At 42.4% G+C, this 27,478-nt stretch overlaps 1 protein-coding gene and 1 non-coding gene across 2 annotated transcripts; both read left to right on the top strand.

Moving 5' to 3' along the window:
• The first annotated feature begins 807 nt into the window (after positions 1 to 807).
• VCPIP1 (valosin containing protein interacting protein 1) lies at positions 808 to 16,849 on the top strand. The gene is made up of 3 exons (XM_064706180.1): positions 808 to 3,662; positions 8,660 to 8,746; positions 11,634 to 16,849. The coding sequence occupies exons 1-3, from the start codon at positions 974 to 976 to the stop codon at positions 12,503 to 12,505; spliced, it is 3,648 nt and encodes a 1,215-aa protein (XP_064562250.1). The 5' UTR covers positions 808 to 973; the 3' UTR covers positions 12,506 to 16,849.
• Positions 16,850 to 27,081: 10,232 nt separating this feature from the next.
• TRNAY-GUA (transfer RNA tyrosine (anticodon GUA)) lies at positions 27,082 to 27,171 on the top strand. The gene is given in 2 exon segments: positions 27,082 to 27,118; positions 27,136 to 27,171. It is a non-coding gene; the product is annotated as a tRNA-Tyr (tRNA).
• Positions 27,172 to 27,478: the final 307 nt, after the last annotated feature.

Below are 27,478 nucleotides of genomic sequence, written 5' to 3'. Positions count from 1 at the left end.
TGGCAGGGCGCTGTGCCCGGCAGGACACGCTCCTGCCGTGCTTTTGGAAACCTCCGTGCCCGGGGAGCCCCCGGGGACCCTCAGATTCCCCCTCAGCGGCAGCGCTGAGGGGAAGGCTGGGGCCGGCCCCCGCCCTGTCCCTTCCTGTCAGTCCCTTGCCGGCTGCAGCCTGTCGGAGCTGAGCAGCCTCCCGCCCCCTGAGCCTGGCCAGGGGCACAGGTGACACGGGAGGGAACCTCGCCCGGTGCTCCTGCGGGGCGTGAGGCGGCAGAGGAGGGATGTACATGCGGGGTTGTCACCTCGGAGCCGCCCCCGAGGGGGGCAGAGGAGGCATATACGTAGAGTGTCGCCTCAAACCAGCACCTGAGGGGCACAGAGGAAGAATATACACGTGAGGTGTCACATCACACCAACATCCGAGCGAGACAAAGCAGGAATGTACATGTGGGGTGTAACCTCACACCCTACTGCCACCCCCAGCGCTCCCGCAGGAAGCGCAACAAGCGCCGCCGATTGCCCTGCCCGATTGCACTCCCGGCCCACCCGCCCACGGACTACGCTTCCCAGCAACGCCGCAGGGACTCGCCCCTCCCCCGCCCTCCCACTCTCCGCCGCATGGCATCACGGACTTCGTAGTCTCCCCATAGCACGTAGATCCCTTCCCCACATCGGGCCGTGGCGGCGAACGAAACTATCACTCCCATCCGCCTCTGCAGCGCCGCGCGTGCGCCGCCGGCGTGGAAGTGCGCGAGGCCGCGGCGCTGCGGCCACTGAGGCGGCCGAGGGGCGGTGAGAGCGGCGGCGGCTTCCGCGTCGGGCGGGGGGCGGCGGGCGGCGCTCGGTACCGCACGGGCAGCACCGGCACCGGCGGCGTCTGAGAGGCGGCGGTCGTTGTCCGGCGCGCAGGGAATGCGCCTGTGAGGGCGGCGGAGGAGCGGGTGCGGGTGAAGCCCGGGCGGAGAGGAGCGGAGCGATGTCCCAGCCCCAGCAGCCGCCGCCGCCGTCCCCTCAGCAGCAGCCGCAGCCGCCGCCTCCGTCCGCCTCCAAGAAGCGAGACCGGCGCATCTTCTCGGGCACCTGCCCCGATCCCAAATGCCAGGCGCGGCTGTTCTTCCCGGCGCACGGGCCGCAGGGCAGCGGCAGCATCGAGTGCACGGACTGCGGGCGGCGCCACGAGCAGCGGCAGCTGCTGGCCGTGGAGGAGGTGACGGACCCCGACCTGGTGCTGCACAACCTGCTGCGGAACGCGCTGCTGGGCGTCAGCGGCGCCGGCCCGCCCCGCAGGAACACCGAGCTCGTCAAAGTCCATGGCCTCTCCAACTACCACTGCAAGCTCCTGGCCCCCATCCTGGCCCGCTATGGGATGGACAAGCAGACTGGCAAAGCCAAGCTCCTCACGGAGATGAACCAGGGAGACATCTTTGACTGCTCCCTCCTGGGCGACCGCGCCTTCCTCATCGAGCCAGAGCACGTCGAAACCATGGGTTATGGGAAGGACCGCTCCGGCAGCCTCATCTACCTGCACGACACCCTGGAGGACATCAAGAAGGCCAACAACAGTCAAGAGTGCCTCATTCCTGTCCACGTGGATGGAGATGGCCACTGCCTTGTCCATGCAGTCTCACGAGCGCTTGTTGGCAGGGAGCTGTTCTGGCATGCTCTCCGAGAGAATCTAAAGAAGCATTTTGAGGAGAATCTGAGCCACTACAAGGCACTTTTCCATGACTTTATTGATGCTGCAGAGTGGGAGGATATTATCAATGAATGTGACCCTTTGTTTGTTCCTCCAGAAGGTGTGCCAATGGGCCTTAGGAATATTCACATCTTTGGTCTGGCCAACGTGCTTCACCGGCCTATCATCCTGTTAGACTCCTTGAGTGGAATGCGAAGCTCTGGAGATTATTCAGCAACATTCCTCCCTGGTCTGATACCTCTGGAAAAATGCATGGGGAAAGATGGCATGTTGAACAAGCCGATCTGTATTGCGTGGAGTAGCTCAGGGCGTAACCATTATATTCCTCTGGTTGGAATAAAAGGTGCTGCTTTACCTAAGCTGCCTAGGAAGCTGCTTCCTAAAGCCTGGGGAGTTCCTCAAGACCTCATCAAAAAGTACATCATGTTAGAGGAGGATGGTGGTTGTATTATTGGAGGAGACAGAAGTTTGCAGGACAAGTACTTGATGAGGCTTGTTGCTGCAATGGAGGAGGTTTTCATGAGTAAACACGGTATCCACCCCAGTCTTGTAGCTGATGTGCATCAATATTTCTACAGAAGGACTGGTGTCATAGGGGTCCAGCCCGAAGAGGTCACTGCAGCTGCCAAGAAAGCAGTGATGGACAACCGCCTTCACAGGTGCCTCATCTGTGGGGCTCTCTCAGAGCATCACGTTCCCCCAGAGTGGCTGGCTCCTGGGGGGAAGCTGTATAACCTGGCAAAAAGTACTCATGGCCAGCTAAGGCCTGACAAAAATTACAGTTTTCCCCTGAACAGTTTGGTGTGTTCTTACAACCCTGTGAAGGATGTGCTGGTACCAGACTATGGCCTGAGTAATTTGACTGTCTGTAACTGGTGCCACGGTAACCTAATGCGTCGCGTCAGAGAAGATGGGTCTGTTTTGTATATTGATGGAGACAGAACTAATACTAGGTCTTCAGGTGGCAAGTGTGGCTGTGGCTTCAAGCATTACTGGGAAGGTAAAGAATATGACAATCTGCCTGAAGCTTTTCCTATAACTCTAGAGTGGGGTGGAAGAGTGGTGAGAGAGACTGTCTACTGGTTCCAGTATGAAAGTGACACCTCTTTGAACAGCAATGTGTACGATGTTGCCATGAAACTTGTTACCAAGCACTTCCCCGGTGAATTTGGTAGCGAGATTCTGGTGCAGAAAGTTGTCAACACAATACTGCACCAAACTGCCAAAAAGAACCCTGATGATTATACCCCTGTAAATATCGATGGTGCTCACGCCCAAAGAGCTGATGATGTACAGCAAGGACAAGAGTTAGAGTCGCAACTTCCAACCAAAATCATTTTGACTGGACAGAAGACTAAAACTTTGCACAAGGAGGAGCTGAATATGAGCAAGGCTGAGAGAACTATTCAGCAGAACATTGCGGACCAGGCTTCTGTAATGCAGAAACGGAAAAGTGAGAAATTGAAACAAGAGCATAAAGGGCAGCCCAGGACTGCTTCTCCCGGGGCTGTCCGTGAAGGGCCCTCGTCTGCACCCGCTACACCCACCAAAACCCCGTATTCTCCAACATCTGCAAAGGAGAAGAAAATTCGGATAACCACCAATGATGGGAGGCAGTCCATGCTTACCTTGAAGTGCACTACCACCTTCTTGGAGCTCCAGGAAGGCATAGCAAGAGAATTTAATATTCCCCCGTATTTGCAGTGTATTCGCTACGGCTTTCCTCCAAAAGAGCTTCTGCCTCCCAAAGAAGGCATGGAAAATGAGCCTGTTCCTTTGCAGCACGGTGACAGGATTGCCATAGAGATTCTGAAGGGCAAGGAGGAAGGCAGGCAGGCTGCCTCAGCTCACTCAGCCCATGCTGTGAAGCACGAAGATGTTGCTGTGACCAGTAAGATCTCATCAAAGGATCTGCAAGAGCAAGTTGACAAGGAGATGTATTCACTCTGTCTTCTGGCAACGCTCATGGGTAAGGCTAACTTGGTATTATTCTTCAAAATTGTGTTTTTAAGTAGAAGATAACATGTTGCAAACTGTAGTTACATACACATTTCCCTTTTTCTTAAATCACGCTTAATCTTGCAGCTGACAAAAAATCCCTTTTTCCTTTATTAGAAGAACATTTAATATGCTGTCAGTGACTTTTGGAAATGTATATATGGGGTATATGAGCTTCTTTTGCTACAAAGTCCTCTTTCAAAAATTGCTGTTTAGAGGTGATTGCATTGCCTCAGCTATCCTGTCTCTCTGTTTTTCCTGCCTCTCATTAGGCGCACATTGGAAGTGTATGTGTGAAAGCTACAGATTTTTTTTTCCTACATCTCCCTCAGGTTTCAGGAAATAAATTCAGAGCAAGGGTTAAAAAGGGGATGCTGAATGTCTGCTCATTGGAAGTTTGAGGAACAAATTTTCACCTTTGTAGTAGGAGGAAATCCTGACATTTAGCCCCACAGGGAGTTGTCTTGGTTTAAGCATATCAACTTGGCATTTTCTCCTTAGATAATCCGTTAGTTTTAAATTAAGATCTGGTCCTTTTAAAGATTTAAGAAAAGTACTATTTCAGAATATAAACAGAGGAGAAACTGAAAGAATCTAAACATGGATCTGAATTCCAAAGGTTGGACATAAGGTTGCAAAGCTATACTTATAAATTATCAGTCATGTAAATCTGACTGTCAGTAATTCAAGACAAAAGGACTTTTCTCAGGTGCCTGTGTTTTTTATTTTCCTTTTTGAACTCGGGAGACTTGGACCCCTGTTTGTGTATTTTGTTCATCAGGTTTCACAGTTCTTGCTGCTTTCTGGCAGGAAGTAGAGCTGTAATTATCATACATTCAGCTCTGCAAACCAGTTGAATAGTCATGTTTACAGGTTTTTTTGTGGGAGCCTTCTCTTTTGCTGGAGGGATTTGGTGTGGCTAAAGCATGTGATGTTTCAGAAACGAAACAATTACGTAATCACAGAGTGCTATGTCAGAAGTTCATCAAGCAGAACTTTGATTCTTTTCCAAGTGTGATTGTTTACTGCTGTGTCTTTTACAAGATCGTCTGCTGAATCACTACTCCCCTCGTCACACTGACATTTACACCCCAGTTCCAAAGTGCAGGAAAAAGTTAGGTTTAAAAGTTGTCTTAACTTTTAGATGAAGCTGAAAAGAGGGAGCTTATTTCCTGTCTGCAGGAAATACTGCTGGAAGTATAGTTACTGACTTCATAAATCTTTGGCATGCTTTAACAATGTCTTGGTTACTTAAGCATTAAGGTGTGTTATTATTTCAGAGGTGCTTATCCATAAACTGTGAGCTGATCTTTGTATGCAACAATGGCTTTTTGTCTCTGCCCCCACTACTGTTGGATTCTGCTTTAAGAGCAGCAGTTAGAATAGAATTTATCTCACCCTTCTCTGGCTGCATCCATAGTGCATTACTAATAGAAGTAAAATCAGCAGCAAGTGATAAACCTACCAGTTATAAAGCCTTATGCAACTACTGAATAAGATGCTGTTATTACATCATATTTTTTCTCATTGGGTCTTCATTTTCCTTTAAAAATACTTGTGAGAGAAATCTAGTTGCTAGACTGTTCACAATTGTGATTTTTCAACAGATTAGCTAACCTTTTAAGTCCTTGCACTTTCTTAAGGGTGGCAATTCCTCAAGGTGGCATATTCAGCCTTTTTGAGACAAGAAGCCTTAGTTTTTTTCAACAGCATTTCTGTACTGCTAAAACTGCTGCAAAGATCTGAGAGGCAGCTGTGCAACTTGATTCTGCTAAAAACATTCCTATAATGCAGTGAGATTAGAGTGTGTAGAGGGGAGATGCTGTTGTGATAGATTATAGCTCATTGGGCTGGACACACTTTTCTTTTCCCCAGTGCCTGTAGCAGAAGTGTGTCTTCAGACTTCCATAATTATTCATTCTGTGTGATTAAAACATTTTCTTTCATACAGAGTCTCCTGTAGAATTAAGAATTTTTCTTATTTCAGCTACTAGAATTTTTCTTTTCTAGTCTCAGTTACTTATTAGAATTTTAGATCATGTTCTTAAGTTTCTCTGTATATAATTTTTAAAAATTAAAATTTTTTTCATGGGAAATGAAACACTCATTTCTGGACCAATTAACATATTATGCATGATTTTTTGTAAAGCTTTCTCTTATTTTTTTTTTTAGCTCAAAATGCAGAATTCTGTAGGGAAATTACTAAAGGAATTGGAATTTTGCATTAACATATTTCAACCATTATATTTTAAACCAGATTTATTTGCATCCCTGCAGAAGCACTCTAAAATATGTGCAAGCCAGATATGAATTTATTTTGATTGGTTTGTTTTTCACTGATGAATTCATCCATACACAAGGAATCAAAATAGCCAGGTTTAAATTTAATGTATTATGTGATACCAGGATTTTCATGGAATTAAACAGCTTGCTTTGAAGCCAGCTGAACTTCCCTATAACATATGTTTATCAATTGGGTTTTTTATTTGTGTTGCACTTTGTGTGTTCTCTCTGCTGTCTGAAGTGACAGTCGTGGGCTTGCAGCAGCTGCAGGCTAACTTATATCAGTGAACAAGGCCTGTTTGTGGGCAGGACAGTCTTGATTTGTTCCCATACCTTAATGTTTTGGGATTGGGATCTGGCTGAGGAAGTGTGTGCTGGAGTAGGAACAGTATACTCTCTTTGATAAATGTAGTATCTTGAGGGAGTTTTTAATCTAACTAAATGTTCATCCAAATTAACTTGTGACCTATAAACATCTTGCTACCATGGCAAACAAATCCAAAACAAACGGTAAAACTCAGCTAGCAACAAAAATGTGCAAACCTCAAATGTAGTTTAGTTGAGTCACACACACTAGTTCCTCTGATCTGGGAAAGTCCAGTTGTAACTCTGGGCTTTTTTAGTCTTCCAGTGGGAGATGTCTATCAAAACAGTGTCATTAGTTTGTATTTCTTTCAGTGGCTGATGCTTTTGTATTGTGAGCCCTGCTCTCCATGCTTTCCTGCCTGTAGTACTTGTTAGTATTGCATAAAAGGCTGAATAAACAGTGATGCTTCCCTTGTGCAAGGCTTGAAAAATCATGCCCACAGCAAATAGGGAATCTTTCCTTGGAAAATGTCAGTAATTCTAAGACTGGACTTCTTTAAGTCCAGTGGTTGTCTTGTGTAATGAAAGGGAGTCCTTGAAATAGTAATGGGTTGCTCAATGCAGCAGTAAAGGAGTCCTTAGTATGGAGTCCTGCTGGCTGTGGCCTCTTCAGGCTTCAGTGCACTGAAGCTGTATCCTGGTAGTTCTCAGCAGCTGTATCCTGGTAGTTGTCAGTGCAGTGGTTGTTTTGATTCCTGTGGGCAGTGTTTAAACCATCAGGGAGGCTTGGAAGAGGCACAGCAGCGATGCTCTGGAGGCACTGTGTACAGGGAGGTGCATTTCAAATTGCCAATGAGAGTAAGGACACAGGTGGCAGTGACAGAAGACTTCCTTCAGTAGATCATGGAAAATAAGAAAGAAGAGCAGTTGGTTTATTACTTCAGTGTTCATCTTGGAAGCAAAGGCTGAATTTGTGAGCTTGATGTGCGAGTGAATGCAATGAACCTGAGCATATATGGTTTGAAGGAATGTTTTCAAAATTAATCAGATTATATCAGTCTCCTGTCTTTAAAACATCCAAAGTCAGACTGTGGTGAATGTGCAACGTACTTTTGTAAAGTGAATGGGGGCTTGAGTAATGCTTGCATTGGAGAGGTGAGTGACAACTGTGGGGGAGCAGATGAGCAGGGAATCCTGTGCCTCCTGTGCTCTTTTATTTTATTTTATTTTCCCTATAACAGCAAGCAAAGACATATTGGTGGTCATATTTTACAGCCTCACACACTCCAGCTTTCTCTATCCAAGCAGTACAACAGTTAACTATAGCTGAAGATTTACATTTTCCAATCTTAATAGAAATTTGAGAGATGTTGTTATTGAGATTTCAATCCCTACAGAAGGGGGCAGTTTCTGCCTAAAATGTATCGATATGTTCCTTGTATATTTGATAGAAAGTGAGAAAAATAATATTTTTTCTGAAAATGTGTATGCACAATAGTTGTTCCTGCATCAGGAGAATAGAATTTATCAGAACTTTGTACTGCTTAGACAGCTACAGCACATGTCACTTCTCTGAAGCAGGTAAGTGGTTAGCAAAATAAGGAAAAGGGTATAGGCAAAATGCAGATCTGAAATGATTGAGCAGGTGCTGTTAGGTCACTGATATTCCATCACTGTAACCCAATTTTTCAGTTCTTTATATTCCTTTCCTTATGTAGTCTAGGTTGTTTTTTTTTCCTCTCCATGGCATTTAAAGTTGTCACATTTCAATGCCATTTTTGGCGTTGTTGAGGAACGCTGGTTATACAGGACTGCCAGGGCCTCATGGTTGGTATTTTGTTTCTAACTCTCAAGAAAAGCAAGGTACAGACACAGCTTCTGTGCAGCTGCCTGGGTGGACGTTTGTGTCTCAGCTGCAGTATTGTCTGCTGTGTCACAGCTGTGAAATTGAGCTCTGATTTTGGAGAAGGTGTAGGGATATAGAATTCAAGTTTTAATGAGCAAGGATATGTGCTTGAATTCTGGAAGTGTGTTAGTAATTTCCTAGTTTAATGTTGAAAGCAGAGGTAGGAGGGGAATGGAGACTCGTGTTTAGGGCTTGGCAAAGAACCAGGAGCTGCACCTTGGATCAAATCAAATTTGGGAACCTTTGTTCTAGAACATGTAGGATATTTGACTGCAGACAGTGTTATGTTTTTCTAAAAGTCTTTCAATGTCCAAGGCTCATGTTCTGTGCATTTGCAATAAAAATTCAAATTCTTAATTGCATAGAAGAGAGTGAGGACTCCACTTTTGATTTAAGGAGTAACATTTTCAGCCATTGTCTATGATATGAAAATACAACTGTTTGATTTTAATGTTTGTGTTTGATTTTTACAGGAGAAGATGTTTGGTCTTACGCCAAGGGGCTTCCTCAGTTGTTTCAGCAGGGTGGAGTCTTCTACAGCATAATGAAGAAAACAACAGGTATTTTTTTGGTTTTGTTTTTATTCCTTCCTTCTTCTGTTTCCAAATCCTGAAAACTGTAAATTGGTCTTGAGTCACTTGTAAGCATAAATATATTGTTTTTATTCTATTAATATGGTAAATTTTCATTCTTAAATATTGGAGAAGTCCTAATGCTGCCTCAGACAGACTACGACTAGGGAATCTGCCTAAACCTATTGCATTGAACTTAAACCTCTTACTTCCTGAAATTTTCATTTCCTGAATTGTACAAACAACTCTTTTTTTTTTCTTAGTAACAATATGACCAAAAAAAAAAAATCAACTGATATTTTGTTTTCTTAATCTTTTTCTCCTGAAAGAAAATCGTAACATCTATTCCTTTACTTCAAGATGCTTACTGGATAAGGAGTTCACCTTTCTTATGCTTCTTAGTAGATATTTTATACAGGGTACCTAATTTTTTAAGTTTAAGTGGTTGGTTAAATTTGTTTTACATATTTCTAAGATTATTATTCAAAAGCAAAATTATCAATCCCCTTCTTGAATTGCTGAATGTTGCATCTTGGGTTCTGTGCAGAATAACCAAGCAAGTAGAGTACGTTTGATTTTTAGATGGCTTTAAAAATACTGCCCACAAAAAAGAGCAACTGTTTCTTTAGAGAAGAAAGTACTAAGGAGTTATTTTCTCCCAAAGTTTATTTTCTTGATGAAATCTTTGCATTCACAGTTTAGCTGTTGTGATTTCAGCTATTATAATGGTCCCTTTACTGCTTTCTTGCTATTTGATTTTTTTCTTAGGCAGTTTTATCAACCTTATCTTACTAATTTCTGGAAATAAATTTAAATGTGTGATATACGCAATGCCCACTAACTCTCACTGAATTATTAGCCTGATAATAGAGTTAGCATGCTAAGTGTCTTATATGTTTCCTTTTAGTTTTCCTTCTTTTACTCTGCTTGTACAGTAACGAGTGCTGCATTGTTTGTGGAAAGTGAATCAGCTTAAACAGTGCCTGATGGAAAGGGTATTTTTGACCAATTAATGGCTAGCCAGATTTGAAATCCTGAAATCCAAGGAATTTTAACCCAACTCACAGAAAATGTCTAACTTAAAAGCCATTTTCCCCAGCTTACTGTGTGAGAAATAAGGCTGTAGCAGATAATGCCTGCATACAGAGAAATGCAATAGTTTCAATTACAGACTGTCTTGGTAGGTACAATTCCTATTTCAGCATTAGTACACTTTTACAATTCCAGTATGCAACAATCTGACTCATCTTTCCAGTTTAAGAAGCTGCTTACCTATTTATAATCTTTTAGGTAATGTAATAATGCACCTATTACACTGGATGTTGGGAACAAAGCTGTCTGTGAAGTGTAGGTACTGTTAACCAATTGAAACTTGATTTAATGCATCTTGTTTAAGGCCCTACTTTGAGATTTTGGGATTGCAGTTTCAGAGGCAGTTTTGGTCAATCATAGGAATTGTTTCAGCTCTCTCTTTTGCAAATGAAAGTTGAGCTCCTAAATTATGTATTTAAAATATGTTCTTCAGGCGAAGCTAGACAGGTAGGTGTTTGAGGTTAAATTCTGTTCTGCATTTTGGCTGTTTGGTTATTGCTTCCTATGGATATGTAAAGAAAGGAGCTACATGTCTGAAGCTCTCAGAATGAAATCTTATTTGTAGATCCTCTGCAATTGTGCATATGTGAATCAGAAGCTGTGGAGGATGAGATTAATAAGGAGGTTCATTAGGATGAAAAGAGTTTAATAACTTACCAAATTATTGAATGACCTTTTTCCACTGTTGCCCAGAATAGTCATTTTGAAGGCATTGTATTTGGTAATACAGAAATAGAATTTGCTTGTTGTGTTTCTTCCCTTCTGAATAATTTCTGGTGGTTTTCTTCAAGAATTTTGAGAATGAGAGGGAAAATCCCAACAATTTATCTGTTCCTCACACCTTTTAAACTGTGTTGTTTTCATTGTAGCTCTCCATGCATAGCTGATGGAACTAAAGTGAAGAGAATGGTTGCAGCCAAGTTTTCATCTGCAGATAGCTTTTAACTCACAGAAAGCCACCATCACTGAAGTGATACCTTACTGCTTTTACCACAGCCTGTATGGGACAGAGTTGAAAGAGTTATTTTGTGTTTTATGGTGATAAACTGTAAAAACTGAATGTTGTCCATTTTTGGCACAAAGAAACTTTCAGAACTTAAAATTATCTAGTGAACTCTCAATTTTAACAGACTGGTCAAGTGGGACAATTAAACAAACAGCAGAGCAATAATATTATGCCTTATGTTTATTTTGTAAAGGTTAATAGTTATAATATCTGGGACTACTAAATACAGTAAGCTTGAAACACTTCTGTGAATCTAGCAACACTTCCTCTCAAATAGCAAATTTGAAATTCCTCAGGCCTATCAGCAGTTAGGCAACCAGAAATCCTACTACAATTTTAACTAGTATGGGAGTAGTCTCAAATAATATTTCTTCAGATAGTGTTTTGAACTGTTCTCCTTGTCAGTTTTTGGGTTTTGATTGTTGATGTTTTGGTTTTGTGTGATTTTGGGGGTGTGGGTGGTGGTAGTGATGGGGTTTGGCTTGTTTTACATTACTGCAAGCATAGAACTGCAAGTTGTAGCAGTGTGGTCATTTTATCTTGTAATAGTACAGTATTGTCTCTTCATCAGAGTCATCACAGAAGGCAGCAGCATCTTTGCAGCATGCTGTGGTTATTGTATGGCATAAAAGCCTAAATTTTTTCTCCCACAGTAGTAGTTTTCAGTGTTTGATTTTACATACTTGATTCAGTAAATTTAAATAAAATAATTACTGTGTGTTCGGAGCATGCCTTAAAATATGTTAGCACTTTGAATAACTTTTCCTGTCTTTATAGGTTTGGCTGATGGCAAGCACTGCACTTTCCCACATCTGCCTGGTAAAAACTTTGTGTACAATGCAGCAGAAGACAGACTGGAGCTGTGTGTGGATGCTGCTGGGCACTTCCCGATCGGCCCCGATGTTGAAGAGCTGGTTAAAGAGGCCTTAAGTCAAGTGCGAGCAGAAGCTGCTTCAAGAAGCAGGGAAGCAAGTCCTTCACATGGAATACTGAAGCTGGGTAGTGGTGGAGTAGTGAAAAAGAAATCTGAACAACTACATAACATAACTGCATTTCAAGGAAAGGGTCATTCCCTAGGAACTGCATCTAGTAGTCAACAGCACGATCAAAGGGCCAGGGAAACACCACTTTTAAGAAAGCATAGCACAGAAACGGACTTCAGTCCTTCTGCTAAAATTGAGCCTTCTGTATTCCCAGCTGCTTCTGGTAACAGTGAGCTTATTCGAATTGCTCCGGGAGTTGTGACAATGAGAGACAGCAGGCAGCTTGACCCCACTTTGATTGAGGCCCAGAGAAAAAAGTTGCAGGAAATGGTCTCTTCTATTCAGGCTTCAATGGATAGACATTTGCGGGATCAGAATACAGAGCAGTCAGCATCAGTTGATGTATCTCAAAGAAAAGTAGAGGCAGTGAGTTCAACTGCTAAAACTGGGAGCTTTCAGGCTGCCTTACCCGAATCATTCTCTGCACCAAGTGGTACTGAACACTTGAATACTGAGTCAACTGATGGTAACATGGTGAATTCTGTGGGAACAACATTCCCTGCAAGGTCTAAAGCACAAAAGGGAAATTCTGTTGAGGAGCTTGAGGAGATGGATAGTCAAGATGCAGGAATCACTAATGCAACTGAGCCAATGGATCACTCTTGATAGGTTAAAATCTAATAAGGGTAGAAGAAATTACTGTTCAAATGTAATGTTTATTGGCTGGGCCACACAAAGTGATTAGTTATTAAATCTTGTATGTATGTCAAAGATTATATCATCTTATTCAGTGCATGATAAGCATGTGATTGGCAATAGCTTTCAATATTACCATACTGCTGCCCAGGCTGGCTCTGTTACCTGTAAATTAGTTATTAGAAAATGCACTGAGATGAATATCTGCTGTACATGTGGGTTCTTGAAAATTCTTTGTAAGTTTTAATTTCTTAGAAGTCTTAAATTTTAAGCCCATGCAAGGTTCTTACCATGCTAGCTTAAGGTTACTGGAAGGGCTAGAACAGGCAAAACTAGAAACATGGCAAAGTTAATTCTGTCCCAGGTACTTAATTCCAATAAAAAATACCCTATTGTCATAAATTAGACATATGTTTTAAAAAGTAACTGAAACTAAACTTCTGCTCAATTTGATAATGCAGCATATACAGTACTTTTAATTAAAACTTTGCTGGCACTTCTCCAATTTAATAACTTTTTCATTCATATCCTCCTCTCAGAGATCTTGAAATAAGTGTAACTTTAGTAAACTGAAGTCTAAGTTCTCCTATTGTCAGTTAGAAAGCAAGTTATAAAAAAGGCCACATAGCATATGATGAAGCTACATTGAATGTGGTGTGGTTATGCCTGGCTGGCTGAGCCAACACAACCATTTTGGTGCTCTCTTGGTAGCATTTCCTCCCAAATACCAAACTGGTCAGGTGGTTGTGCAACTTTTGAGACAATTACAGTTGGCAATTGCAAGTAAGAGCAAATGTTCAATGGCAAATCCATTTCTTTTAGAAGACTTAGATTGCTAGCATTGTTGAGAAATAGCAAAAATGAAATAACAGCTGTCCTCTTAAGAGCAAATTAACAATTTATTGGAAGGAAATGACTCTCTAACACGCATTATCCTAAAGTGTTGGGTGATAATTGAGCTTTTAGAAGCTCGCTGTTTACTCTGTGGGAACAAGGGATACAAGCTGTTTCAGTGTCTATAAAGACTCCCCACCTCTCTCAGCCTCACTTCAGCTTGTGATGCAGATTTCCCTGCATCAGTGATAATAGAGCTGCTATCCACTTAAGCAGTGTGTTCATCAGACCTGTAGTGCTAGTTTTTAAGAAGCAGCCATTGTGCTTGCTCCCTAAGGATGGAATGTGTTTCTGATACTGCACTTTGCTTCCTATCTTCATAGTCCTTTAAATGCACTATTGTTGCTTCTTCTCATGGTAAAATAACATTGAATGGATGAAAAGATCTTAATACAGCTTCAAAGGAATTAAGAGCATTTAAATACTGAAGTCTGTGTTTGTGCACATGTAGGTTTTTTCCAGTTCACAAATGTGGTTTGTGTTGTATGTTTGTATTCAGGAAAGTCTCCTCACTTTTTACATTTCTAATCACTAAAACAGTTCTAAGTGTTAGTATGAGAAAATGTCCCATGGGGAAGGATTTATTTTTGTATGTAGAACTGAAATGAAGCAAGTCACTTAAAGAATAGCCCTTCTCTTTTGTCAAAGTAAATTAAAATTGCTCTGTTGGTTAACTTTTTATGTAGATGGTACAAATATTTTATGATTTCATACACTACTTAGAGGTAAAATATAAATACCACATTTTCACAAATAAATGTTAATGAAAAATGTTAAGATCTCAAATTGCTATCCGGTAAGTTAGCAATTTGGAAACTTGGAATGTATGAAGTAATTGGCTTGCCAGAACTGACCTTGCTGATGCACTGATTAACTGGCAGGGCTTATTCAATGAGAAACAGGATGCACATGCAGCACCTGGAAGCCTGCCATGACTTCTGAAAACATTTAGTCTCCCATGAATCAGTCTAGCTCGCTGAAGGCTACATCTATATAGAAAATGTTGAGTAGAAGCTTGTGCTTTGTCACAGTGTTAAAAAACTATAGCAGTGGCTTGTTCTGGGAAAGAATGTCAATTGGGAGAGGATGGGGGGGAGGAATCTCCTGGATCTCCTGCATTTTAGACCAGGTAACTAATGCTTTGATAGTTTTAACCTTTTCTTTAGGGGAAAAAAGTCTTCCTCGGCTGGAAAAACAATGAGCGAGCAGTGTATATGACAGAATTTCAAGTTTGAAATAAATTGAAATATTTATTGCCCATTCATTCTTATTTCAAGGAAAAAATGCTTCTTTCATGCCTTTCTGGTAAGCCTGCAGAAGTCTGTGTGCCTTTTACTGTGTAAAGAGGAAGGCTTGGTTTAGTTTTGACACACTTCCCATTTCAGCAGTAATTTGACATTTTCCTTCTTATCTAAATAGGCATAGAAGCAGATAATAGCTCTGTTTGACTCACCATTAGTGTCATCTCGGGCCCACTCGAGTCATGTAGAGCAGAACCCTCCAGTTCCTAAAAGAAGATGGTCTCTCAGGACTGGTAAAATGTCAGTCACAAGATCTGCTGGTGTGAATTCTGGAAGGCAGGATTGTGCATATTTCTTTGCAGTGTTCTTATCTCACATAGCTTTTTCATGCATTTAATATCAGTGGTTTTGAGAAAGATAGATAGCTCTTGGTGCTCTCAAGTGAAGCTAAACTTCATCTATGTGCCAGTGAGATGTGACTGTGCAGGAGAAGTGAAATAAAGAACACTGAAGTGTGAGTTGGAACAGATGTTTCATTTGGTTGCTGGCAGTGGGTGCAAATGTAAGTGGAGACAAATCTGTGTGCCTGTCCAAGAAGCACCAGTGTGCTTGTTAGAATTCCCTGTTAGAGTCAGGAAAATGCTGCTGGAGTACAAGGCCAGGGAAGACTTTGGCTCATTGTGGATGAGAAGATGTGTCAGTAGGACTTCTCAAATGTCAAGAATGGTGCCCTTTTCTTGAAAAGTAAAGGCAACCAACCCAAATTCTTGCTTCCAAATTGCCTATGGAAAGAGGTTGTGGTTTTGAGTACCCACCTTGATTACCTTCTCGTCTGAAGGCCAAGGATCTTCTGTGCTGTGTCTCATGGCAGAGAGGACGCATCATTAGAAAATCCTAAATGCTACTACGGCTTAGTATGTATAACCTAAAGAAAAGATGATTGCTAAAAATACAGGCCTAGTACAAAAATAAAAAAGGGAATGAACTAGATTGCTGATGAGCACATGGGAAACCTCGGGAGAACAGATCAGTTTTCCAAAACTTTTACTACTTCAAATGGCTGGCTGTTTAGTTGACTTTTTGATAGTGCTGTTTCTCTCTGAATTGTTTGCATTTCAGTGAGGAAAAAGAAATAGCAGATTTTCAAATGAAATCAAAGAAATGTATTTGGGATGTCTTCCCTGTTATAGTCACAGAACAGCTGTGTGCATTGTTGGCTTTGTGAGTTCCATGTAGTTTACTAGTCTTGTGCTGGCTGCAAAATACAAGCTAGACGTTTCCTCTGCCAGAGTGTTTTAGCAGTGTCACAGAGGCACAGTGCCACAGGGCTGTGTGCTAACAACCCTGCAAGGCCAAAACACTTGATTCACACTCTTTCACGAAGTAGAATCTGTTGTCATTGTCACAGGGTTAGTGGAGTTGTTGCCACTTTTTCAATGAGCTGAAAATGCCAGGTAACAAAATTCTTGGTATGTTTACAGTTGGGAGAGTGATGCTCGATCTGAGTTGTATGGAAAATGAATGATTTAAGAAGATGCCACTGTTATCTCTACATTTGTTTGGCTCCTATTTTTAAATATCAGAATCTACATGCTTTTGTAAAATAATAATAATATGAATATGAAGTTAATCCTTTTGTTAAAAAAAGCCACAACAGAGAGTGGTTTCTTTGTTTTGCTTGTGGATATCAGTTTAGCTTCATGAAGAAGTTGCTTAAGATCTTTAGAGTGCAGGATTCCCTCTGAGCCCTTATGCCTGTGGTTGAGCAATAAAAGGTTGAAACAAGAGTGGTATTTTCAGAGTTATTTTATGTTTGATGAGGATTATTGCCAAGAATTGAAAGAGTGCACTTTTAGGAGGGAATGCTATTTAAAATGTATAAATAGGAATTAAAATAGTGTATATATTTAGAAAAAAAATCTTTTTAAAAAGTAAGTGCTTTACATGTTGAATTAAAAACAAATTAGCATAGAAACTATACCATCTCACAGTACTGGCTGTTATCCAGCAAGGTTTGGTTTGTTCTATTTGTGATTGCTGTACTAATTATATTTGATTTTTTTATCAGTAATGTAACAATAGTGTATTATAACAGTATATAGTGTACTATACTACACTTCACTGTACAGTATTTGGAATTTTCTTTGATTGCTATATTAAAACTATAAGTTGAAACATCTGCTTTGGTTTTATAATGTGTATTTTTATCTAGCCTTTCACACATTAGCTTGTTTCATTAATGCTGATTTGCCTACCAAATGAGTCAGTTGAAAATGTATTAATTTCTGCATTTTGCATATAAATTGCATTAAACTTCCATACATGAATACTAGTACAGAGGTTGAAAAACTGATACAATTCTTAGAAAAGTAAAATCTGATGTTACCCATTTTCCTTTAGTAATGGTTCTTTTTCAAAATATTTTTTTTGAGAGAAAAGCTCTTTAAGAAAAAACTTGGGTTTTTTGACCTCCTGCCTAATCTAAGTATTTCATTGAAGACATAGGACCTTTGAATTTGAGAGATTTCTACACCGTGTATGTTTGATATATTTGAGACCAAAATTCAAGACCTGAATCTTCTTTTTTTTTCAAAATTGTCATGAAGAAGATGTAGAAAAATGCTGACCAAGTCAGCATTTAAGATACCTTGCAATCTGTGATTTGAAATGTTGGTCAAAGTGTATTTCAAAGCAAAATTTTAATGTGTGCATGTAATAGTCAAGTATGAATAAGTACAATTTGGAAGAACTACGCTTTTGAAAATTTGGCAATACTCAAAAATGAACATATTGACAACTATCTAAATTATCCCTATGCTTTTCCCACCAGCTACATGTGGTACTTTGTTTCACAAATTGGCTTTAATCAAGACTTCTGAGCCTAGAAACAAGCCATAAAACCCATCTGCAAAACTTTTGTGTTGCTTCTTCCTGTATTTACTGAAAGGCCTTAATTCCAAGTGTACTAGCATTAAAGCATTCTTTAAAATGATGGGTGTAAATACACTGTTAATTTTGATTGCATGTCATATCATGAAGAATTGAAAATTATCCTTCAGAAGATTTGTATTTCAAAAGCTTAAATGATTAATGCTAAGCTAGAAATTTGCTCATCTTTATTAATACAGTACTTATCATTTTAGCCAAAACCAGTACTGAATGTATGAAGCAACAAAGTTAAGTGTGGTTTCAAAGTGTTTTCATTTTACTTCTGCATTTAATTGTACAGCCTTAATATCTGTCTAAATTTTTATTTTGGATTGGAGTTGTTTGGTTTGGGTTATTTGTTGATTGGTTGGCTTGTCTCATTTTTTCTTATGCATGTCCACAGCAAATCTGTTGTAACATCACTGTAAAACCCCATCGTCCTGTCACCATGAAACTCCTCAAAAAACAATCTTATCCCTGGGGCCAGGGTGAGAGTGAGCCTTGGATATTCATCAGGATGTGTAGCAAGTTATGGACGGTGCTTTTGGTATTACAAAGTCAATTCAAACTCCTTATACTGTCTGCAGAAGGTAATTGAAATCATGTTGCTTTGCTTGATGTAGAGGCTTTGATATATGTTGGCTTCTACTGGTTTGTGTAGTTTGGAGCATTTATTACTCAGAAATGGATAAAGAAAAGTAGGTGTTTAGATTCACAGTAGACTTGATGGCCAGGCTGACATTGCAGAAACCCTGTTGCTGCAACTGGTTTGAAATGGATTATTTGGATTTGAGTTACTTAAATTGATGTATACTGGGTTATTCTGAACATCTGTTAACACAGAGGAATTAGGCTTCAGTGTAAGCATGACCTCTGTTGCAGTAACTTGCAGACACTTTGAGAGGTTTCAGAAAAGACTATTATTCTTTGTTCTGTTACTGAAAAACATTGATTATGAGATAGCTGCACAGACTTGTGTTTGGACTTCATCCACCTCTGTTTTTAAAAGACTGCCTAATTTTGTTTTCCGCTGGAAATAATACTTCTAGTGGCTTGCCTTGCTGGTAGCAAATCTAATTTCACTTCTAAAGTGATCCTGTAGGTCTGGACTGGGTCTGTGCTGTTTGGAAACTCGTATTCAATAAATGAAAAATTAAAAGAAAGATGGCAGATGGAAGGAAGTTACTAGAAATTATAAGAAGGTTTAAATGGTGCTGTGGTTCTTATTAGCCATCAGTCTGTGGAGTCTGGCTGGATGAAGTGCACAGTCACTTCTTACAAACCCTCAAGGCATGCTTCAAGCAACTTCTTTCAGAATAAGAAAACTTGATTTTATAGGCTGCTTTGTCAAGTCAGTGTACAAGATTTTCTTTAAAATGAAGTTTCTTTTAGATTGTCACATTGTTGTGTAAATGTAGAGCAATACTTACAGACTCTACCTCCTGATCTTAAATTCGTCTTTCCCGCATGCATTTGTGCCGCCTCTGCAAATCCTCAAGAGGTCTTCTGACACTGGGCTGCCTTTCCTGTTTGCTTTCCATCTGTCTCTTGAACTTTTAGTCTATATCCTTTATACCACGGGTATTTTTGCAAGTTTATTGTCCTCTATTTATACTGTGTCTCTTAGAGACAGTAAGAGGCAACAAATGACTGAATTTCACACAAATTAGACTGAAACCTTATTGCAAGCACAAAAACCTTATATGGCACAGAAAGCAACAGAGGGAGACTGCTGGGAGATGGGAGTACTTACCTGCATATCCAGAAGGGAAGAAGATGCACAGGGATTTATCAGTGTTTGTAAAAATTAACATTGTTTGGTAGGCAGCCATGTTTTATGTCCTTCCATCTCCATGGTGGAACTTTAGAGGCTGCAGTGGCTCACTCCCAGTCTGGGGCTTTCCCTGAGATCCACCTTTGTTTTCTCCCAGGAACAGAAGCTGCCAAATATATACATTTCAACCCCATGGGAGAGAAGGGGTGAGACCTTACCACACATTGCCCCATGGTGATGTAGGCTTTGTGGCAATGAGAAAAAAGCCAAAACACACAGAAAAGGCAAGAGCCTAACTTAAACATGGGGTAAATGAAATAACTTATTTCTATTTGTATGCTCAAATCTGCCCAAGCATTGCTCTGTGCATACCAAATCCTACATCTGGTCACTGCACATACAGGAACACTGCTTCTTTCTCCACTGTGTCTTTCTAAGAATAAGGCTCTTCCTGGCTTCCTAAGACAGATGCTGGAAATAGCAATTATTTTTGCAGGCAGCAAAGAGGGATGCAGAAAATAAAGGTCAAGAGTACCTGCTTCTTTCGGCTTTCAAAATAAGAAAAGTCAAGGCACGGTACAATGGTCAAAACTAAATGCCACTATTTATTTCTTTGTTCTCTCTGTTTTTCCTAACTGTAACCACTTCTTTCCCCTGCCACATTCACCAACATTTTTTTTGGTTTATTTTCTTCCCTGCATTTGAGGTCAGGTGAGCTGGCCCATTCTCTCCTTAGTCTGATAACTTTGGGCTCTCAGGTCTCTATTAAGTCAGCAGCACAAAAATTCCCAGTTATCTATTACCACTGTGAAAATAACCTTTTATTATTTGACATTTTGTTTCTTTCCAACCCCAACCCTGAGGTTCTACATTGTAAACTCTCATAAGCTCCCATCTTTCACAAATCAGAAAATACATTTACAGTGATTGAAGACCTTTCATGTATACCTGTTCTGCCTGGAGAAGTGGAGCCAGGTATGGAGGTATGCAGTCTTTTGGATCTGTAAGCACCCTCTGATGTGTCTTCTCTCCTCTTGCTGGAATTCTGCAGGGCATGGGAGCACCACTGCCTTGGACAAAGAGGCAAACCACTGCCATGCAAGCAGCAGGGGTCAGCTCCTCAGGGAGTGCTGGTTGTGATCCTGGCAGGTTTGTCTGTGTGGTTCCTATTTTTGTTATTAGTGTTGGGAGTCTTGTTGCTAGTTTGGAAAGCTGGCAATCAAAACACTGTTCTTTTTATCAAGTAGTTTTGATTTTTGGGTAGAAAGTCAAGCAAGTGCTTTTCATCTATCACCAGGATACTACTGAATTTAGGCTGAATCTAGGCTTGCCTGAATCTAGCTCAGGCAGTTGCCAGGACACTGTTACTGCTGCCTGCCTGTCAGTGGCTCAGTCTGGCTCTGATAGGTTTGGTCCCTTTCTTTAAGAGTAATTGTTTACTCCTGGAGTTGAGAAATATCTAAGAGTTAAGTTGACTTCTCTTGCATTTCTAGTCATGACTTGCTAGGATGTAGTTCTAAAACCATGGGGTAATGCTGGTACTGGATTAACTGGTGACTTGCATATGTCCCCTTTGGTCTCCAAAGTTGTAAATATGTTGGCGAAATACTTGTTTTAAAATATTTGCATACTTGACCAGAACTAGTAAAATAATTTCTCCGTAATTTCCAAAATAAACAAGTGGAATTTGAGAAATTAGAAAGGTTGTTAACTGAGATAAATATTATAATCTAATCTTGCTGTGGTATCGTTACTAATTATTGTGAGAGTTGATAGCAAGATAATAGGTAATATCTGAGTGTAAACTTAAGAATGTTTTTCTCTCTTTCATTGATTCAAGGCTGTTCCACTTTCAGCCCCTAAAAATTAATATTTGCCTGTACAGTGTCTCATTTAAGTGAATGCTCATGCCAGTGAAACTATAGGGGATGTGATTGCCAAATGAAACTTGTCTCTTTAAAGGAACGCTGTCAATCAGTCTAGCTGCCACTGCACTTTGCACAGCAGATGAGGTGAGGCTCAGGGCTTGGTTTCACAGTGACAGCCTCCATCTGAGCTGTGCAGTGACACCATTCCCCTGCACTCTGTGCAAGAGGATCCTGGTGTTGGTCTCTGGCAGGGCTATATCCCTGGAGCTGCTTTACTGCTCTTCTGAGCCTGGGAACTGTGGTTGTTTTTTTCAGTCCAAGGCTTGATTTCAAGGCCACCTCAGAATTCTTTCAATAGTTGTACAGCCTCCTTGATAAGCTGATATAGGCTGCTTTGGAAACATGCAAGATGTTTTGCATGCATGATTGTCAGGAAGGTTAATGCACCAGAATAAATTCTGAGCCCATCCAGATACACTAGATTATTTTGGTATTTTTGTGATATGGTAGCCTTTAAGCCTTTTGCTTACACCCTCCCTACTCTAGCATGAATACTGTCAATGCCATAAAGTTCATGAAATAAACTTTATTTCATGAAATAATAAAATTCATGAAATCACAAAGTACATGCAATTCTTCTGTGTTCAGAATGTCTGAGCACAGGCTAATTAAATTAGGCAAAGGAAACAGTATTTCTTCCCCTCTGCAAGAGGCTGTGTAAATAGGTTGATTCAAAGTGCCAGAACTTGCTAACTCTTCTGGGAGAAGGGGCTGATCCTTTAGGACTTAGCATTTTAGGAGAATGTTATTAGAAGCATTTAGAGAGAATTTCAACAAAATCAGATCAGCCATGAACAGAATATGGCCCTTCAGAATCTTTGATACCAAGCAGATGGAAAAAAGAAAAGAATAAAACATGACAAAGTATGACTGAAGGCACATAGCAAATTAAATTATTCTGAACTGCAGCTCCCCTGAACTGGCTGTGACATGACTGGAGTACAGATGACAAGCTGGAATCTTCAGTACTGAGATATAGAACAGATGCAGATAATAAGGTGCTGTCACATGAAAAACTATTTTAATTTAAAAGAGTATCTGGTGTGCATCCTTGTGCTTTTCATTGGGAATTTCTCCAAACATGAGGGGGAAGTTCAACCCCACCGGGATGATGCAAGGAAGAACACCTTGGCTGCTGAATGCTGGGGCTGTGACATTGAATCGAGACCAAGTCAAGCAGCTAGGCTGAAGGCTTGATGCATACACATGGTTTGATTGACATATTTGGGGTTTCAGCCAGAGCTGAGCTCTGAAGATTGCAGTCATTGGAGCAGCTGCTGATAAAGCACTGAAAACTGCTAAAAGGAAAGTACCTGGTAAAAGACCTGTGAAGTCACCTACACTGAGCTTTTTATTTTATAATCATCAAATGTTTCTTTTACTGTATAGATCTTAGTTCTGTGAGACAAGTAGCAATTGGTTGGGAAACTGTTTGCTGAGGAAATAAGCCTCTTGTTTTTTACAATTAAGAAACTGATTCTTAAGCTTACTTTGTAGGAATTTTTCTAGATTCTTCTCTCATACTAATAAATCAGTTGCCTGGCTTGTTGATTATTTTTGCTGAGAATCATCTTCACAAAGACTCTGGCTTCTTCCTCTGTGGTAAGGTTTCCAAACAACCTACAGAGAGAACATTTAGGACAGACTGATTATTCTTAATTTCAAGTCAGTGATGTTAAGCCCTGTGCCTCCCAGGGAACATCCATGGACTGCTTTATTGTCCAGAGAAATGTTAAATTGGCTGCCTGAATTCACAGTGAGATTCCAGTGCATAGCAGCAAAGAATTACAAACTTGTGCATGTGACTTCAGAGTTTTACTATCATTTCCTTGTGGCAATAGACAGTGGGATCATGACTGCTATTTTTTATTCACTGAAGGCTTTGTCAGGAAATAGATGGAACTCTCACCAAATTGGAGCAGTAAATAATAGTATACACATAGACTTTATTTACAACCTTGTAGTGTGGTACCTTCATGCTACAGCAGCTTGGTGACATTTTTTGAAGCATCAGTGTTGCATGGGGAGGGATCTGTTGCCCAGCAGGAACAATCTGCTGTTAGTTAAGGTAATAATGAATACCTAATAGAAGTTTTTTCCCTGCAGATCAGCAGGAAACTAAACAAGAAGGAATAAATAATGGAACGAATTGTAGGACCATCACTCTCTCTTCCAGGGCACTTTGCTCTTTGAATTATCTTCGTAAGATCGTGTCCCTGTCTATGGAAATGTGTTGCCCACTGCCATAGTACTTGGGCAACACTACAAAATCCAAGTAAGATCCCAATGCCATCAGCTGATTCAAGTGTTTGATTTTGATTTGTCAGGAGACTCAAAGAACAGTTCTAAGGTAATGGGAAAGTGGCAAAAAATGCCACTGGAAGTATATCACTGTGACTCCAGGTCTGTGAGCGATGATTTGCCTCCTCCTGACACCCTGGACCTGCAGCACCTGGTCATGGTCTTTGGGTCTAGGCTGGAACTGGGCCGTCCTTTGTCACAAGGGAGTCTTGGGCAGGGCAAACCAAGGCAGAAAGCACAATGGGACTCAGATATTGCTGGCTGGTGAGTCTCCTATCAGAAGTCTATGAAACTGAGTGGTGGCTTTTGGCCATGACAGCTCAGATGGGATGGGAGGGGACAGTCCAAATCCTGCGACACAGACAGCGTCTGTTTGTGCCTACATTCGTATAAGGTCACCAAAGAGAGTAGTAGACCTCTAGCTTGGTTTTGTCAAGTTATTAGAAGCTAAGAAGAAATAGAGAGAGAGGAATGCATCTCCATACTGTTTTTTTTTAATCATGTAGGAGCAAAAGAAACCCCAAACATTAGACCTTGTCCCACAGGACAGAAACAGGATTAAAAAAAAATAAAAAAGAAGTGAGGCATGTATGTTCTTACTGGTGTACTCCAAGGAAAATGTTTACTGGATGTCATAACAACTACATCTTTAGGCTATTATTCCTTTTAACAACAGGACCATCAGTGCTTATTATTTTAGCATTTTGCTTCAGCTAATGCTTTCAGGATCTATTTTCTGCAAATTAGGAACACACGTGTTACTATGGGACTATACAAGAAGGCACCTATTTAGACAATAATATTTTTATTTCAGGCTCCTTTCACTGTGAATTAAATATAAATGAGTGCTAAATGATGCCATTTCATACTGTATGAGGCTGTTGACACAAAACCTGTCTCAGGGTGGTTTTTATTACTTTTTCATTACAGCTTTTGTAGTTCAAAGACTCCTGTCAGAGCTTTGATGTGGGGAAACCTGCTGCGTTGTCATCTCGGGATACTGAAAGTGCATCACAGGGAATGTAGGTGGGTGCTGAAGACCTATTAGCAAAGACTACAAATAAAACCCTCAAGGATTTAATTTTCTTTGTGAAAGATGCAAAGACACTAGTTCGTCCTTGTAGTGGTGGGTTTGTGGAGCGGCTGAATGTGGGTTTTGGTGGGTTTTTGGTGGGTTTTTGCCCTCCGGCGCCGTGGGGGCTGTGCCGCCGCCTGTAGTTCCCGCGTGCCCGCGCAGGGGGCGCTGCGAGCCCGGCGTTCCCGCCCGCAGGCACCGGGAACATCCACGGCGCTGTGGGGATGCACTGGGAACACTGGTGGTGCTGTGGGGATGCACCGGGAACATCCAGGGTGCTGTGGGGATGCACCAGGAACATGGACGAGTCTGTGGGGATGTACTGGGAACACTGGCAGTGCTGTGGGGATGCACCGAGAACAATGACAGTGCTGTGGGGACATGCGGGAACACTGGCAGTGCTGTAGGGATGAACTGGGAACAGCCCCAGTGCTGTGGGGATTCACCAGGAACATCCAGGGTGCTGTGGGGATGCACCGGGAACATTGGCAGAGCTGTGGAGACACACCAGGAACAGCCCCAGTGCTGTGGGGATGTACAGACTCCACACACAGCTTAGTTTATTCAGATAACTTGTGTGTATTCCATCCTGGAGGACAACAGATTGTCATGAGCCAGCCGTGTGCCCTGGTGCCCAAAAAGGTTCCCTGGGGTGCATTAGGAAGGGCATTGCCAGCAGGTGGAGGGAGCTGATCCTGTCCCTCTACTGGTGGGGCCACATCTGGAGTGCTGTGTGCAATTCTGGGCTCCTCAGGACAAGAAAGACAAGGAGCTTCTGCAGCAGGTCCAGCGGAGGGCTGCAAAGGTGATTAAGGGAGTGGAGCACTTATTTTTAAATACAATTTAAAGCATAACTGGAACATCTCATGTAGTGACGGAACAAAGGGGAATGGATTCAAACTGAAAGACAGTAAGTTTAGATTAGATATTTGGAAAAAATGATCACCCTTTACTAAGGATGGTAAGGCACTGAAACAGGTTGCCTGGAGAAGTTGTGGATGCCCCATCCCTGAAAGTGTTCCAGGCCAAGCTGGATGGGGCTTTGAGCAACTTGGTGCAGTGGAAGGTGTCCCTGTCCATTGCATGGGGGCTGGAACTTGATGATCTTTAAGGTCACTTCCAACCCAAATCATTCTATAATTCCAGCTAAAGACTTGTGTTGGGAAATACTTAGAACACACAGAGGTTCTGCTGGAATGTAGCTTTTACTTCACGATGGTGACAGCTTCAGGAGGTCGTTGCCTCTGTGGTGGTGGTAGTTAGCAAATTTCCTTAAGTAAACAATTGAAAAAAATGTATTTGGAAAGAAAATGATGCATAGGAAACCATCTGCTGGTTTTGGTGATTTGTTTGAACCACTAAAGTAAAAATCACATTGCAATTAATAAAAATAAAATAAAAAAGTGATGTTTTGTCCCTGTGACGGATGTGAGCACTCCAGTGTCAAGTGAGCACCATGACTTTAAATGCTGTCCCTATCCTTTCTGTTGTTGTTTTTTTTTTTTTTTTTTTTTTTGTTGTTTTTTTTGACCGTGCAGCTGCCAACACTTGTCTTTAAAGCAGATGCTCCCACCTTGTTCTCCAAAGAGCTGTGTGGAGTCCACGTGTCCATCAGCACAGCCACACGAGGATGCCATGCCATGTTTCCACCGGAAAGGAAGCTGTAGCCAGGTGGCGTCCGGTTTCCCCCAGGCAACTAGTGACAGAATGAGAGAACCCAGTCTTACGCTGTGCCAGGAGAAGTTTAGGTTAGACATTAGGAATTTCTTCACGGAAAGGGTGACTAAACATTGGAATGTGCTGCCCAGGGAGGTGGTGTAGTCGCCGCCTGTGGAGGTACTCAGGGAAGGACTGGATTTGGCACTTAGCGCCGTGATGCAGCTGACGGTGGTGTTGTCGTACCTAGGACTCGATGATCTGAGAGGTCTTTTCCAACCTGATTCTATTTGGGGGTGGCCTCTTCCCAACAGACCCGTGCCGTAGCTGGAGCAGGAACCCGTAGGAGCGCTGGCTGGCTGATGGATGAGACCCTCGCTTCCCTCTCCTCAAGCACCCGAACAGCGACAGGACATGGGTTTTTCGGCAAGGGAGGGAAGCGGGAAGCGCTGCCCTCGTCCGCCGGGACAGCTCGCCGCGGTGCGGGAGCGTGAGAAGCCGAGAGCGCCGCGCCCCCTGCGCCGAGCGACCCGCGGGCAGCAGGGCCCGGGCTGCGGGAGCCGCCGCTGGGCGTTTGGGCCGCTCGCAGTTCCATGTGTCCATCCCGGAGTTCCGTGTGTCCGTCGCGGGCGCGTCTCCGCGCTCCAGCTGCTGCCGGGAAAGAAACTCCAGCTCTGGTTGCAGCACACATCACTAGCGGCAGCCGGAAAAAAGGCTTTATGCCAAAAAGCGGGATCGACCGCCAGCTCCCTTCGATAGCTCAGCTGGTAGAGCGGAGGACTGTAGAGGCGCGGCCCGCGGGAATCCTTAGGTCGCTGGTTCGATTCCGGCTCGAAGGAGACGCTCGGTTTTGCCGCGCGGGGGCGGCCCCGCCGTTACCTTCTCACTCTTTTGCCGTCGGGAGCCGCCGCCGTTGCCGCGGGCGCGGGGGAGGCTCGCGGGCGCTCGCGGCGGGGCGTTGCGACGGGGCCGCCCCGCTCCCCCCGCCCCGGCCCCGTCACATCGCCCGCCCGCCGGCGCGAGGCCCCGCCCCCTCCCGCCCGGCGCGCGGAGCCGCGTGCGGTCGGCGGCGGCCAATGGGGCGTCAGTCCGCCTGCGCAGATTCAAACGGCGGCTCGCGGGGGGGAGGCTGCGCGCGAGATTCGG

Source organism: Zonotrichia leucophrys, chromosome 2 (genome assembly GCF_028769735.1).
Source record: "Zonotrichia leucophrys gambelii isolate GWCS_2022_RI chromosome 2, RI_Zleu_2.0, whole genome shotgun sequence".
Classification (NCBI taxonomy): domain Eukaryota; kingdom Metazoa; phylum Chordata; class Aves; order Passeriformes; family Passerellidae; genus Zonotrichia; species Zonotrichia leucophrys.
This window is presented reverse-complemented; position numbering and strand designations above follow the sequence as displayed.